This window comes from Diceros bicornis, chromosome 8 (assembly GCF_020826845.1).
Source record: "Diceros bicornis minor isolate mBicDic1 chromosome 8, mDicBic1.mat.cur, whole genome shotgun sequence".
NCBI classification, from domain to species: Eukaryota; Metazoa; Chordata; class Mammalia; order Perissodactyla; family Rhinocerotidae; genus Diceros; species Diceros bicornis.
In genome coordinates, this window is record NC_080747.1 from 43,301,241 (window position 1) to 43,316,148 (window position 14,908).

At 36.8% G+C, this 14,908-nt stretch overlaps 1 protein-coding gene across 1 annotated transcript in view; it reads right to left on the reverse strand.

The window, feature by feature from the left end:
- The window catches only part of PDCL2 (phosducin like 2), a 40,186-nt gene extending 25,903 nt beyond the window's left edge, over window positions 1-14,283 (reverse strand). The window contains exon 1 of the mRNA XM_058547113.1: window positions 14,214-14,283. Coding sequence (XP_058403096.1) covers window positions 14,214-14,219 — 6 coding nt within the window. The 5' untranslated portion in view covers window positions 14,220-14,283. The remainder of the gene's footprint in view (window positions 1-14,213) is intronic.
- Window positions 14,284-14,908: the final 625 nt, after the last annotated feature.

Here is a 14,908-nt window from a genome sequence, read left to right on the forward strand (position 1 = left end):
TTAAGCCCTTATCAGAAGTATGGTTTGCAAATATTTTCTCCCAATTGTTAGGTTGTCTTTTCATTTTGTTGATGGTTTCCTTTGCTGTGCAGAAGCTTTTTAGTTTGATGTAGTCTCATTTGTTTATTTTTTCTATTGTTTCTCTTGCCCGGTCAGAAGTGGTGTTTGAGAAGATGTTGCTAAGACTGATGTTGAAGAGCGTACTGCCTATGTTTTCTTCTAGAAGTTTCATAGTTTCAGGTCTTACATTCAAGTCTTTAATCCATTTGGAGTTAATTTTTGTGTATGGTGTAAGGTAAGGGTCTACTTTCATTTTTTTGCATATGGCTATCCAGTTTTCCCAACACCATTTGTTGAAGAGACTTTCTTTTCCCCATTGTATGTTCTTGGCTCCTTTGTCAAAGATTAGCTGTCCATAGATGTGTGGGTTTATTTCCAGGCTTTCGATTCCATTCCATTGATCTGTGTGTCTGTTTTTGTGCCAGTACCATGCTGTTTTGGTTACTACAGCTTTGTAGTATATTTTGAAATCAGGGAGTGTGATACCTCCAGCTTTGTTCTTTTTTCTCAGGATTCCTTTAGCTATTCGGGGTCTTTTGTTGTTCCATATAAATTTTAGGATTCTTTGTTCTATTTCTGTGAAAAATGTTGTTGGAACTTTGATAGGGATTGCATTGAATCTATAGATGGCTTTAGGAAGTATGGACATCTTAACTATGTTAATTCTTCCAATCCAAGAGCACGGAATATCTTTCCATTTCTTTGTGTCTTCTTCAATTTCTTTCAGAAATGTTTTATAGTTTTCGGTGTACAGATCTTTCACCTCTTTTGTTAAGTTTATTCCTAGGTATTTTATTCTTTTTGTTGCAATTGTAAATGGGATGGTATTCTTAATTTCTCTTTCTGCTACTTCGTTGTTAGTGTACAGAAATGCAACTGATTTTTGTATGTTGATTTTGTATCCTGCAACTTTACCATATTCGTTTATTACTTCTAAAAGTTTTCTGGTGGATTCTTTAGGGTTTTCTATATATAAAATCATGTCATCTGCAAATAGTGACAGTTTCACTTCTTCCTTTCCAATTTGGATCCCTTTTATTTCTTTCTCTTGCCTGATTGCTCTGGCTAGGACTTCCAGTACTACGTTAAATAGGAGTGGTGAGAGTGGGCATCCTTGTCTGCTTCCTGTTCTTAGAGGGATGGCTTTCAGTTTTTCACCATTGGGGATGATATTAGCTGTGGGTTTCTCATATATGGTCTTTATTATGTTGAGGTACTTTCCTTCTATACCCATTTTATTCAGAGTTTTTATCATAAATGGATGCTGCATCTTGTCAAATGCTTTCTCTGCATCTATTGAGATGATCATGTGATTTTTATTCTTCATTTTATTAATGTGGTGTATTATGTTGATTGATTTGCGAATGTTAAACCATCCCTGCATCCCTGGAATAAATCCCACTTGATCATGGTGTATAATCTTTTTAACGTATTGTTGTATGCAATTTGCTAGTATTTTATTGAGGATTTTTGCATCGATGTTCATCAGTGATATTGGCCTGTAATTTTCTTTTTTTGTGTTGTCCTTGTCTGGTTTTGGTATCAGGGTAATGTCAGCTTCATAGAATGAGTTAGGGAGCTTCCCCCCCTCCTCAATTTTTTGGAAGAGTTTGAGAAGGATAGGTATTAAGTCTTCTTTGAATGTTTGGTAGAATTCACCAGGGAAGCTGTCTGGTCCTGGACTTTTATTTTTGGGGAGGTTTGTGATTACTGTTTCGATCTCCTTACTGGTGATTGGTCTATTCAAATTCTCTACTTCTTCTTGATCCAGTTTTGGAAGGTTGTATGATTCTAAGAATATATCCATTTCTTCCAGATTGTCAAATTGGTTGGCATATAGCTTTTCATAGTATTCTCTTATAATCTTTTGTATTTCTGAGGTGTCTGTTGTAACCTCTCCTCTTTCATTTCTGATTTTACTTATTTGTGCCTTCTCTCTTTTTTTCTTGGTGAGTCTAGCTAAAGGTTTGTCAATTTTGTTGATCTTTTCAAAGAACCAGCTCTTGGTTTTATTAATTTTTTCTATTGTTTTTTTGGTCTCTATTTCATTTATTTCTGCTCTGATTTTTATTATTTCCCTTCTTCTACTGATTTTGGGCTTTGTTTGTTCTTCTTTTTCCAGTTCCTTCTTCTTAGAGTCTTCTTCTTAGAGAAGACTCATAAAATTGATGATCACTTGCCAAGACTGACCAAAAGAAAAGTGAGAAGGCACAAATAACCAATATTAGAAATGAAAAAGAGGAACTCTTGACAATTAACACAAACATTTAAAAAGAGGAGTCTCTCTATTTTATTTTGCTCATTTTTTTTCTACTTTAAGGTGGAAGCTTAGATCATTGACTATAAACCTTTCTTCTCCAATATAACCACCTAAAGCTATAAATTTCCCTTTAACAAATTCTTTAGCTGCATCCTACAAATTTTGGTATGCTGTATTTTTATTATCATTCAATTCAAAATATTTCTAATCTCACATGTAATTTTTTACCAACATTTTTACTATTTGGAAGGATGCTGTTTAATTTTCAAATAATTTGGGCTTTTCTAGATATCTTATTAATGATTTCTAATGTAATCCTGCTTGGTCGGAAACATACTTTGTTAAAATTTCAATTTTTTGAAATGTATTGACTTGTTTTATGACCCAGCATATTGTTTATCTTAGTGAATGTTCCATGTGTGCTTGAAAAGAATGTGGATTCTGCCATTGATGGGTATATTTATCTATAAATCAGTGGATGGTTGACAGATTTGTTCAGATCTTCTATTTTGTTAGTGATTTTTGTACCTAGTTGTTCTCTCAATTACTAGGCGAGGGGGTGTTAAAATCTCAAATTATCACTATGGATTTGTCTATTTCTCCCTTGAATTCTGTCACTTTTTGCTTTATGTGTTTGAAGCTTATTATGCAAATTCACAAATACAGCTATATTTGTGATATCTTCCTGATGAATATTTCTCTATCATTGTAAATTGTTCTTTTTTATTTCTAGTAGTAATCCTCATCTTGATGTCTATTTTGTTTGATATTAATATAGTTTCTCTAGCTTATTCCTAACTACTGTTTAAATAACATGTCTTTTTCAATCCTTTTACTTTCAACCCATTTGTGTCTTTGTATTTAAAGTGTGTCTCTTTTAGCAATATAAAGTTGTCTTGCTTTTTTAATCTATTCTAACAATCTCTACTTTTTAATTGAAGTGTTTAGTCCATTTATATTTAATGTAATTGTTAATATTAGATTTAGCACTACTATATTCCTGTTTTTTATTAGTCTCATTTACTTTTTTCTCTGTTCCTTTCTTGCCTTCTTTTGGTCAACTAAATATTTTTTAGAATGCCATTTTTTGCAACTGGCTTTTTAGGTATACATCTTTGCATTTTGTTTTAATAATTGCTCAAGAAATTATAATGGGTATCTTTAACTTATTACAGTCTACTTAGATTTAATATTGTACTATTTTACATAAAATATGAGAACCTTGCCTAGAATAGTTCCATTTACCACTATCCCATCCTTTGCCTTATTGCTGTTATATATATTAACATCCACATATACTTGAATCCCCATTATACAATGTTACAATTTCTGCCTTAAGCAATTATGTCTTTTAAGGAAATTAAGAGATAAAATATATTTAGTTTTTAGTATTTACCCACATATTTACCATTTATGGTGCCCTTCACTCCTTACTTTAGATCCAGTTTTCTACATGGTGTCATTTCCCTTCAGCTTGAAGAAACTTCCTTTAGCATATCTTGTAGGGCAGGTCTGCTGACAACTAATTCTCTCCATTTTAATATTTCTGAAAATGTCTATTTTTTGCCCATATTTTTGATGTTAGTTTAGCTGGATATAGAATTTTGGTTTGAGAGTTTTCCCCTCCAGCATTTAGAGAATTTTAAAGGCCTTCTGGCCTCCATTGTTTCTGATAAGAAGCCAGCTATTGATCATCTTACTGTTCTCCTATATGTACATTATATACACATCTTAATATTATGTCTTTTCTCTGGATGTTTTCAAGATTTTATCTTTGGATTTCAGCAGTGTGTCTATTTGTGCTTGGTGTGGTTTTATTTATATTTATCCTGCTTGGGAGTCTCTGAACTTATTAGATCTTAGTTTATGTCTCCCCTCAAAATTTGGACAATTTTGTCCACCATTTCTTTAAAGTTTTTCTGCCCCCTGTCTTTCCTCTCCTTCTAGGATTCCAGTTACAGTATGTTACATGTGTGTTAACCATGTATTCCAGTTACACGTATGTTAACCCATTTAATAATGTCCCCTCAGTTCATTGAATCTCTATTCATTTTTCTTTAATATTTTTTTCTCTGTTCTTCAAATTGGACACTTTCTATTGATGTATCTTCAAGTTTCCTGACTGTTCTACCATCTCCAATCTGCTGTTAATCCCATTCAGTGAACTTTTTAATTTTAGTTGTTGATCTTTTCAGTTTTAGAATTTCCATTTGATTATTACCATTTCCATTTCTTTTTTTTTTTTTAAAGATTTTATTTATTCATTTTTTTCCCCCCAAAGCCCCAGTAGATAGTTGTATGTCATAGGTTCACATCCTTCTAGTTGCTGTACGTGGGACTCGGCCTCGGGTTGGACGGAGAAGTGGTGCCTTGGGGCGTGCCCGGGATCCGAACCCGGGCCGCCAGCATCAGAGCGCGCGCACTTAACTGCTAAGCCACGGAGCCGGCCCACCATTTCCATTTCTCTGCTAAGATTCCCCATCTGTTAATTCATTTTCCTTTAAGTCCTTGAAAATATTTATAATAGCTGCTTTAAATTCTTTGTTTGCTAATGTCAATATCTGGATAATCTTAGGATCAGTTTCAATTGACTGCTTTGCTTTTGAATATGGGTCACATTGTCATGTTTTGTGTTTTTTTTTTCTTTTCTATTTTTTTATTGTATACTAGATATTGAGGATGATACATCATAGCGATTCATGATTCTGTATGTTCCTCTGAAGTGTGTTGACTTTTATACTTGCAGGCAGTTAACTTGGCTGGGTTCAAACACCTAACTGTTGTAATTGAAACGGGCAGCAGCTGAAACCTCAGATCAACTCAGGTCTTTCACCTTCCAGTGGCTGCTTTTTGCCAGGCTCCTCAGAGTCTCCTACAAACATATGCAGTTTAGCTGACAATTAAGGATTTGGGTGGATTTTATACATAGAATTTAAGGATCACCCCTTCTGCACTACTTTCCTTTCTGAGACTTCCCCACAATTCTCCCACCACTCTACTAGCCCTGAACTTTGCCCTCCAATATCTCTATTAAGATGGTGGTTTTCTGCCACCTTGTGCCATATGATTGCAAAATGCCATTAGGCACTCAACTGTATCTAATCTTCTTTTTAACCTATTGTGATGGTTTTAAAGTATATTCACAAATTCTTTCACACTCCTCTTTTGAGAGGTGAAGCTTAATCTTCCTCTCATGGAGTATAGGCTGGACCCACTGTCTCACTTCTAGTAAAATGAAAATATGATGGAAGTGACACTATGTGATTTCTGCGACTAAGTCATAAAAGGCACTGCTGGTGCTACTTCCTCTCAATCTCTCATCACTTACTCTGGGGAAACCAGTTGCCATGTTGCTAGGACACTCAAGCAGCCTGTGTTAGTCTGCTCAGGCTGCCATAACAGAATATCACAGACTGGGTGGCTTAAACAGAAATTTATTTTCTCACAGTTCTGGAGGCTGGAAGTCTAAGATCAAGGTGCCAGCAGGGCTGGTTTGTGGTGAGACCTCTTTTCCTGAATTGCAGGCAACCACATCCTTGCTATGTCCTCATACAGCCTTTCCTCTGTGCATGCACAGAGAAAGAGCATGCTCCAGCGTTTCTTCCTCTTCTTATAAGGACACCAGACCTATCAGATTAGGACCCCACCCTTATGACCTCATTTAACCTTAATTATCTCCTTAAATGTCCTATCTCCATATATAGTCACATTTGGGGGAGGCCCAATTCATTCCATAATACAGCCCTATTGAAATGTCCAAGTGGTGGGAAACTGAGGCCTGCCAATAGTCATGTGAGTGAGCCATGTTGGAAGTAAATCTTGCAGCCCCAGCTGATGCTTAGATTGTAAACTCATTAGAGACCCTGAGCCAGAACCACCTGGCTAAGCCTCTCACAAATTCCTGACCCCAGAAACCAGGAGATAATAAATATTTGTTGTATTAAGCTACTAAATTTTAGGACATTTAGTTACATAGCAATAAATAACTAATATACCAATCCATTCAAGGTGTTTTTTTTTTTCTTACTTCTAGGAATCTTTATTAAATAATTAGAGATGTAGAAAAATATTCCTGTTCAAGGATGTTCTCTCAAGCAGTATTTATAATAGCAAAATTTATAAACAATTTTAGCATTCAACAAAGAAATTAGAGGTCTATTCACTTTTTTATTTCAGTGATTATAGTTTCCATTTCTAGAAGTTCCTTTCCATTTTTTTATCTGTTCATTCTTGATGGTTTCCTATATAAATTCATCTTTGTAATGTTATTTCTATTTCTTTGAACACTTCATAACAGGTATTTTTATATTCTGTATTTGTTAATTGCAAGTGATGCAATCCCTAGGAATATAAATCTGTTGTTTCTCCCTTTTGTTTAATGTTCATAGTAGTCCTCTTGTGTGATTTTTAAGATCATATTTCTTTTAAAATGTAACAGTTTTCTGAGTCAAACAGTGAGAATTTCCTTCAAAAAAGGTTTGCCTCTGCTATCAGCCAGGAGTACTATTTCTCAGTCACTAAACCTCTTAAGCCTCCTTAGAGGACTTTTGCTTATAGAGAAAGTTTCACCCTCAATTTCTATTCCTTAATACAGTTACAAAGGTCAATGTATTGCTTTAGTATTCAGGCCTGAGGGAACCCTTCTTTGCTGAGTGAATGTCTAGAAGATCTCTCCACCTCTTCAATTCTGCTGCTCAGCCATGAATCCTGCTTCTGTTGATCTGATCCTGGTGATCCCTCATCCTGACCCTGGATATTCCCAACCAGACCATAGTCAGTCTCTCACTCTAGGCTCAACTTTCATTTGTTTGTTTGGAGGGAGAGAGCTCCCAGAGACCTCTGTGAGACCAGCAAGACTCCATAGAAGGTTTTTTTGTGTGTGGATTGTATTTGTTGTAAATTGTGAGGGTTCCTCAAAGCTCACAATTATTTATAACTCAAAAGCAAAACTTCCTTTTCTCTTTTGTATTTTATCCATGCATTCATGTTCAACTGTCTGTGTCTACATGTTTTAGACATATCTTATAAATAGCATATAGTTAGGGGGTTTTTTGTTTGTTTTTAATCCAGTCTAAAAGTCTGTGTCTTTTAGCTAGAGCATATAGTCCATTTACGTTCCATGTAAATACTGATATATTAAGTTTAAATCTACCATTTTATTTTGTGCTCTCTGTTGGTCCTGCTTATCTTATGTTTATAACACATCAATTCCATTTACCCCTTTTCCAACTTATATTTTACTATCTTAGTCAGCTCAGGATGCTGTAACAAATTACCATTGACTGGGTGGCTTACAGATAACAGAAAAGAAACTTATTTCCCTCAGTTCTAGAGGCTGGAAGTGTGAGATCAGAGTGTCAGCATGGTTGAGTTCTGGTGAGAATCCTCTTCTAAGTTGCAGATGGCAGGCTTCTCCTTGTAGCATTACATGGCTGAAAGAGAGTGAGCTAGCTCTCTGGCCTCTTCTTAAAAGGGCACTAATCCCATTCACGACGGCTCGACCCTCATGACCTCTTCACCTCCCAAAGACCCCACCTCCAAATACCATCAAATTGGGGATCAGATTTCAACAAATGAATTTTGGGGGGGAAACAGACATTCAGACCATAATAGTTACTCTTATGTAACTCATATTTTATTTCTATATTTTTTCTTAGCCCAACAATACATTATCATTATTAATATTATTATATTTAGTCAATGTTTCTTTAGATTTACTCACATTATTTACCACTTTCTTCTTCGTTTCTTATTGAATCTCAGGCCTTCCACCTGGAAACATTCTTTCAGCCTGAAGTACAACCTTGAGAATTCCCTTTAGTCAGGACCTGCTATTGCATTATTCTCTCAGTTACCTTAGGCATGTTTTTATTTTGCTGTCTTTATAAAAATAATTTTTCTGAATGTAGCTTTTTTCTTTCAATGCATTGATTATATTGTTTCACCACATTTTGGATCCAATGTTGAGAAATAAGCTGTCAATCTCAGACTCTTGAAGATAATCTGTCTTTTCTTTGTCTGGCTGTATTTGAGATTTTTTTTTGCAGTTTTCTGCAGTTCTGCCATGATGTATTTAGCTATATATTTCTTTTCATTTATCCTGTGTGGATTTACTGGGCTTTTAGAAACTGTAGAATGGCATCTTTTAACAGTTCTGGAAAATTCACAGCAATCCTCTCTTCAAATATTCCTTTACCTCTTTGTCGCTCACCTCTACATCTGAGATGCCAACTTAAAATGCTAGATTTCTCCTTGTTTTTTTTTGTATTTTTCCATATTTCTATACTGACCTATCTGATACACCTATCCATTGATATTTTTTTGTTTCTTTTATTACAGTTTTTCATTTCAAGAAGTTCTATTTAGCTCTTTATCAAAATTTTTTATTGTGGTAAAATAATATAAAATTTACCACTTTAACCATTTTTAAATGTACAATTTAATGGCATTAAGTACATTCATACTGTGGTGCAACCATCACCACTATCCATCTCCAGAATTTTTTATCATCCCAAACTGAAATTCTGTACCTATTAAATAACAACTGCCCATTCTTGAGCCATCACCCTAGCCTTATTATCCACTATTTTGCTTTCTGGCTCTGTGAATTTGACTGTTGTAGCTACCTCAAATGAGTGGAATCATACAATATTTGTCTTTTTGTGACTGGTTTATTTCACTTGGCATATATTTTCAAAGATCATCCATGCTAAAGCATGGGTCAGAATTTCCTTCCATTTTAAGGCTAAATAATATTTCACTGTAAATATATACCACAGTTTGTTTATCCATTCATCCACTGTTGGACATATGGGTTGTTTCTACCTTCCGACTAATGTGAATAATGCTGCTATGAACATAGGTGTACAAATATTTGTTTGAGTCCCTGCTCTCGATTCTTCTGAGTGTATACCTAGGAGTGGAATTGCTGGACCATATGATAATTCTATATGTAATTTTTTGAGGAACTGCCCTAATTTTTTCCACAGCAGTTGCACCATTTTATATTCCTACCAACAATGCACAAGGGTTCCAATTTCTCCACATCTTCACCAACACTTGTCATTTTCTGCTTACTCTAATGGGTGTGGTCTCTCATTGTGGTTTTAATTTATATTTCTGTAATGATTAATGATAATGAGCATCTCTTTACGTGCTTTTGGCCATTTGTATATCTTCTTTGGAGAGATGTCTATTCAAGTTCTTTGCCCACTTTTTTAGAATGGTTTTAGGTTGGTTCACAGCGTAATTGAGGGGAGGATACAGAGATTTCCCATATACCCCCATCCTCATACATGCATAGCCTCCCCCATTATCAACATCACTCACCAGAGTGATACCTTTGTTTAAAGCAAATTCCTCATTTAAAGCCAGAACAAAACAGTAACAAAAAAATTTTTTATTAAGACTTTATTATTTTAAGCAGTTTTAGGTTCACAGCAAAATTGAGGGGAAGAAACAAAGATTTCCAATGTACCTCCTGCCCCCACACATGCATAGCCTTCCCCATTATCAACATCTCCTACCAGAATGATATGTTTGTTACAATTGATGAACCTACATTGACACATCATAATCACCCAAAGTCCATCATATGCATTATGGTTCACTCTTTGTGTATGTGAGGAAGATTGTCCCTGAGCTAACATCTGTTGCCGATCTTCCTCTTGTTGCTTGAGGAAGATTGTCCCTGAGCTAACATTGTCCCTGAGCTAACATCTGCACTAATGTTCCTCTATTTTGTATGTGGGATGCCGCCACAGCTTGGCTTGATGAGCAGTGTGTAGGTCCACGCCCAGGATCTGAACCAGTGGACACTAGACCGCTGAAGTGGAGAGCATGAACTTAACCACTACACCACTGGGCCAGCCCCCCATTATGGTTCATGCTTGATGTACATTTCATGGGTTTGGACAAAATGCATAATGACATGTATCCTTCACTATGGTATCATACAGAGTATTTTCACTGTCCTAAAAATCCTCTGTGCTCTGCCTACTCATCCCTCCCCCTGCCAACCCCTGATCTTTTTATTGTCTCCACAGTTTTGCCTTTTCCAAAATGGCATATATTTGGGGTCATACAGGATATAGCCTTCTCAGATTGGCTTCTTTCACTTAGTAATATGCATTTAAGGTTCTTCCATGTATTTTCATGGCTTGATAGCTCATTTCTTTTTAGCGCTGAATAATATTCCATTATTTGAATGTACCAAAGTTTATTTATCCATTCACCTACTGAGGGACATCTTGGTTGCTTCCAAGGTTTGGCAGTCATGGATACAGCTGCTATAAACACCTGTGTGCAGGTTTTTGTGTGGACATTGTTTTCAACCCCTTTGGGTAAATACCAAGGAGAGCAATAGCTGGATCATGTGGTAAAAGTATGTTTAGTTTTATAAGAAACCTCCAAACTGTCTTCCAAAAGTTCTACCATTTTGCATTCTCACAAGCAATGAGTGAGAGTTCCTATTGCTCTGCATCCTGTCCAGCATTTGGTGTTGTCAGTGTTCCAGATTATGGCCACTCTAACAGGTATGTAGTGGTCTCTTGTTTTAATTTGCATTTCTCTGATGCTGTAGATGTGAAGCATCTTTTCATATGCTTATTTTTAATTAGTTGTTTGTCTTTTTGATGTTAAATTTTAGGAGTTCTTTATATATTCTGGATATTAATCCTTTATCTAATAGATAATTTGCAAATATTTTCTCCCGTTCTGTGGTTTACATTTTCACTCTATTGATAGTGTCCTTTGATGCACAAAAGTTTTAAATTTTGATAAAGTCCAATTTATCTATTTTTTTCTTTTGTTGTCTATGTTTTTGGTGTCATATCCAAGAAATCATTGCCAATCGAATGTCATGGCAATTTCCCCTATATTTTCTTCTAAGTGTTTTATAGCTTTAATTCTTACATCTAGGTCTTTGATCCTTTTTCAGTTAATTTTTGTTTACAATGTGAGTTAGGAGTCCAACTTCATTCTTTTGCATGTGGATACCCAGTTTTCCCAAAACCACTTGTCAAAAAAGACTATTCTTTCACTAAAATCGTCTTAGCACCCATGTTGAGTCATTTGATCACATGAGGGTTTCTTTCTGGGCTCTCTATACTATTCCATTGGTCTGTATGTCTGTCTGTTTGTACCACACTGTTTTGATTACTGCAGCTTTGTAGTATATTTTGAAATCAGAAAGTTTTGGTCCTCCAACTTTGTTCATCTTTTTCAAGACTGTTTTGGCTATTTTGGCTATCTCTTAAGATTTCATATGAATTTTAGGATGGGTTTTTCTATTTTTACAAAAAATGTCATTGGGATTTTGATACAGATTACATTGAATCTGTAGATTGCTTTGGGAAGTACTGACATCTTAACAATATTAAGTTTTCCAATCCACAAACGTGGGATGTTTTCTACCTATTTATGTGTTCTTTAATTTCTTTCAGCAATGTTTTATAGTTTTCAGTATACAAGTCTTTTGCCTCGTTGGTTACATTTATTCCTAAGTATTTTATTCCTTTTGATGTTGTTATACATGGAATTGTCTTAATTTCTTTTCAGATTTTTCATTGTAGCACACACAAATGTCTTCATCAAATTTTTAAGGTCACTTTTTATAGTCTCCTACTCCCTGCAGATAATTTCAATCTGCTCTTTTATTTTTTTAAACATAATAAGCATAGTTGTTTTATAACCTGTTTCTGATCATTCTGATAACTGAAGTCTCTGCAGGTCTGTTTTTGTTGGTTCATGCTCATGGTCCCATGTCCTTGTGTGCTTGGTTACTTTTGACTGATTTCTGCTTGCTGTCCTTGAGAACTTACCTGTGGGAATTCTTCGAGGCCTGAAATAAAGACGTCTTCCTCCACAGAGGATCTGTTATTTCTTCCAGGCATTTACAGGCACTATGGTATATAAGTAATTGAAGTTTGCTGGACCATCTAGACAATATACCTAGGTTGCAATCTATGTGAGAACTGTCCTGGGCCACAACTTCTTAGGGACAGGCTTTATTACTTTTCTTTTTCTCCTCTGCTCCACTAAGCGTCAAGACAACCTTCCCTGAATTCCCCTAGACATGAGCTTATCTCTGGTTCATACTCCTATTAGTCTCCCATCCTTTGTGACTAAAGGGAGACTAAACACACCCTTTGGTTCCTCCTCACCCTGTGATTATACCCAGGACCAAAATGCAAATTGCTAATGCCCTCAGAGTAAAAGCGGTTTTGGAGCTCTAGAAATCCATTCACCCTGCTTTCCACTTTTCCTTCAATTTTGGTCTCATAGTTTATTACTATCATGTCACCTCTTTGATGCTTTTAAGGAGATAAGTTTTACAGTCTAGCCAGCATTTTTACTTGTATTCAGCAGAAGAGTTGGTCTAAATAACCTAGCCCACTACTATCAGAAATTCCAGCAACCAACTTTTTAAAAAACCCTCCCTACCACCCTCTCTTTTCTCCCTCATAGTGAAAGTTCTTAAAATAATTGTCTAAACATGCTGTAACCACTTCTACCTCCCATTTACTCTTCAACCTACTCCAAAGTTGGCTTCTGCCTCAAATACTCCTTTCAAAACTGCTCTAGCTAAGGTCACCTATGGCTCCCTGTTGCTAATTTCAGTGGATATTCATTGTCTTTGATCTCTTAAGCAGAATTAGAGAGAGTTTGTCTTTTTGTTTTTTTGTTGTTGTTGTTAAAACACTCTTTCTTGATATTCATGACACGACATTCTTATGGTTTTATTCACACCTCTCTGCTCTCCCTTAACTGATCTAGGAATTAGTTGCAATGGGATTTAACAGTAAATGCTCTATGTTCTGTTCTTCTCTTCACTTTTAGAAATTATCTGAGAAACTTTACCTAATAGAAATAGGCACCACAATCTATTTGCAAAAACTATTATGGTATTTATCATACCATAAATACTTATATCCGTCTCTCTCTTATTCCCTATAGTAAGCTGTTTTGGAACAAGTTCATAACTAAACATAAGCACTGAATAACTGGCTGTTGAATAAATCAATGAATAAATAAACGAACAAAGGTTAACATGCTATTGCCTTCACTCTCTCTACATTTTGGCCAATTTCTTGAAAAGCAGGTGCAAATCAGGACAAATATGCAATGTTTTTACACACTGGATAAAATGTACTTGCTAGGAATCTATCATTAACACAAAAGGACTATCCATTAAAAATTATATGTAACATGTTCAAAATATCCAAATAAATTACACAGTAAATACGAATGCCAAAATTAAATATGTAAAATCACAGTGGTTTTAATTTGAGAGAGCCAATGGGAAGAAGCTGTTTCGGTTAAGTCGGAAAGTGATAATTTTACTCTGCTAAAAAAAGAAACAAAAGGCTTCTGGTTAATAAGGAAGCTTTAGACAGAGGAGCAGCCCTCTAAAGAATAAATGGAAGTCTAACAGAGCTTTTGCGATCAGGTAGGAGACACTCCAGGGACAGCTAATCTTTTTCAAGACAGATCCGACTACTAGGGGTTCCGTTTTGATCTTTTTTTAAGATAGTGCGCAGGATACTTAAATTGAATTATATTTGGGCCAAAGTTGCCAGTCTGTTTCTTAAGTCAGAGACAGTGCAGCAGTAAGATTTCCAGGATTCAGGCGTGAAACGCAATCCCAAACAACCCTGAACGCTTCCTCCGGCGACAAACCGAAGTCTTGAGAATTGAAAAAATGGCGTTCTCCTACGGTTAATTTGGATTTCTCTCAAATCTTGACAGAGACGCACGCAAAATTGGGCTCTTATCAAAAACAAATGTTGGAACCCAACTGCTGTGGGCTGCCCTCCCCATTCGTGCTCATCCTCAGGCCCAGCCCAGGACCCCGCCGCAAGCCACAGCGTCGCCGGCGGGCCGGGACCCCCACCTGCATGGTGCTCCGCCTCGCCTCTCACGTGCCAGCGTCGTCCGGCCCCTGGCGAGGGACTCCCGACGCAGACCCGGCGTCTCCTCAAGCTGGGAAGAGAGCCTGCCGCAGGCCGGACGGTTTCCACCGCTCCCAGGGAGGGGAGGGAGGACGTGGACCTCTTACCCACGTGCGCCCGGCGCAGCTCTGTTGCCAGGCAACGCGGAGGCGTGGCCTAGAGGGTGGCTATGGATACGGACTCACCAGGTTCGGGGGCATCTATCGTACCAGCGGTGCCTTTTCTATTCGCCTGTGGTAAAGGTGCTGTGGCATTCCTCCCACCCTTACCTCCACCACCACCAAATCAATGCCTTGTTCCCCAGCCTCTGGCACTCTTCAACCCCTGAGTCCTGTCTTCATGGAGAAATAACAAAATCCTGGGGAGAGAACCCTTCAGAGAAGGAGTTCTTAACCTGGAGCCCAGAGCCTATATTTAGATGGATTTTAGGGGCTACCTAGCCCTCAGCCCTCAATTGTACACATAATTTTGTTGGATGTGTATATTTTGGGGGGAAAGTTAAGGACCAGAGCTTTCATCAGGTTTTCAAATGGCTCTCCACCCCCATCTTATAAACCCAGTGCTTTAGAGGACAGGAGCTCTGGCTTTAGGTAGGAAACCTAGACAGTAGGGTTCCTTGGTCTTTAGGTTAAGGAAA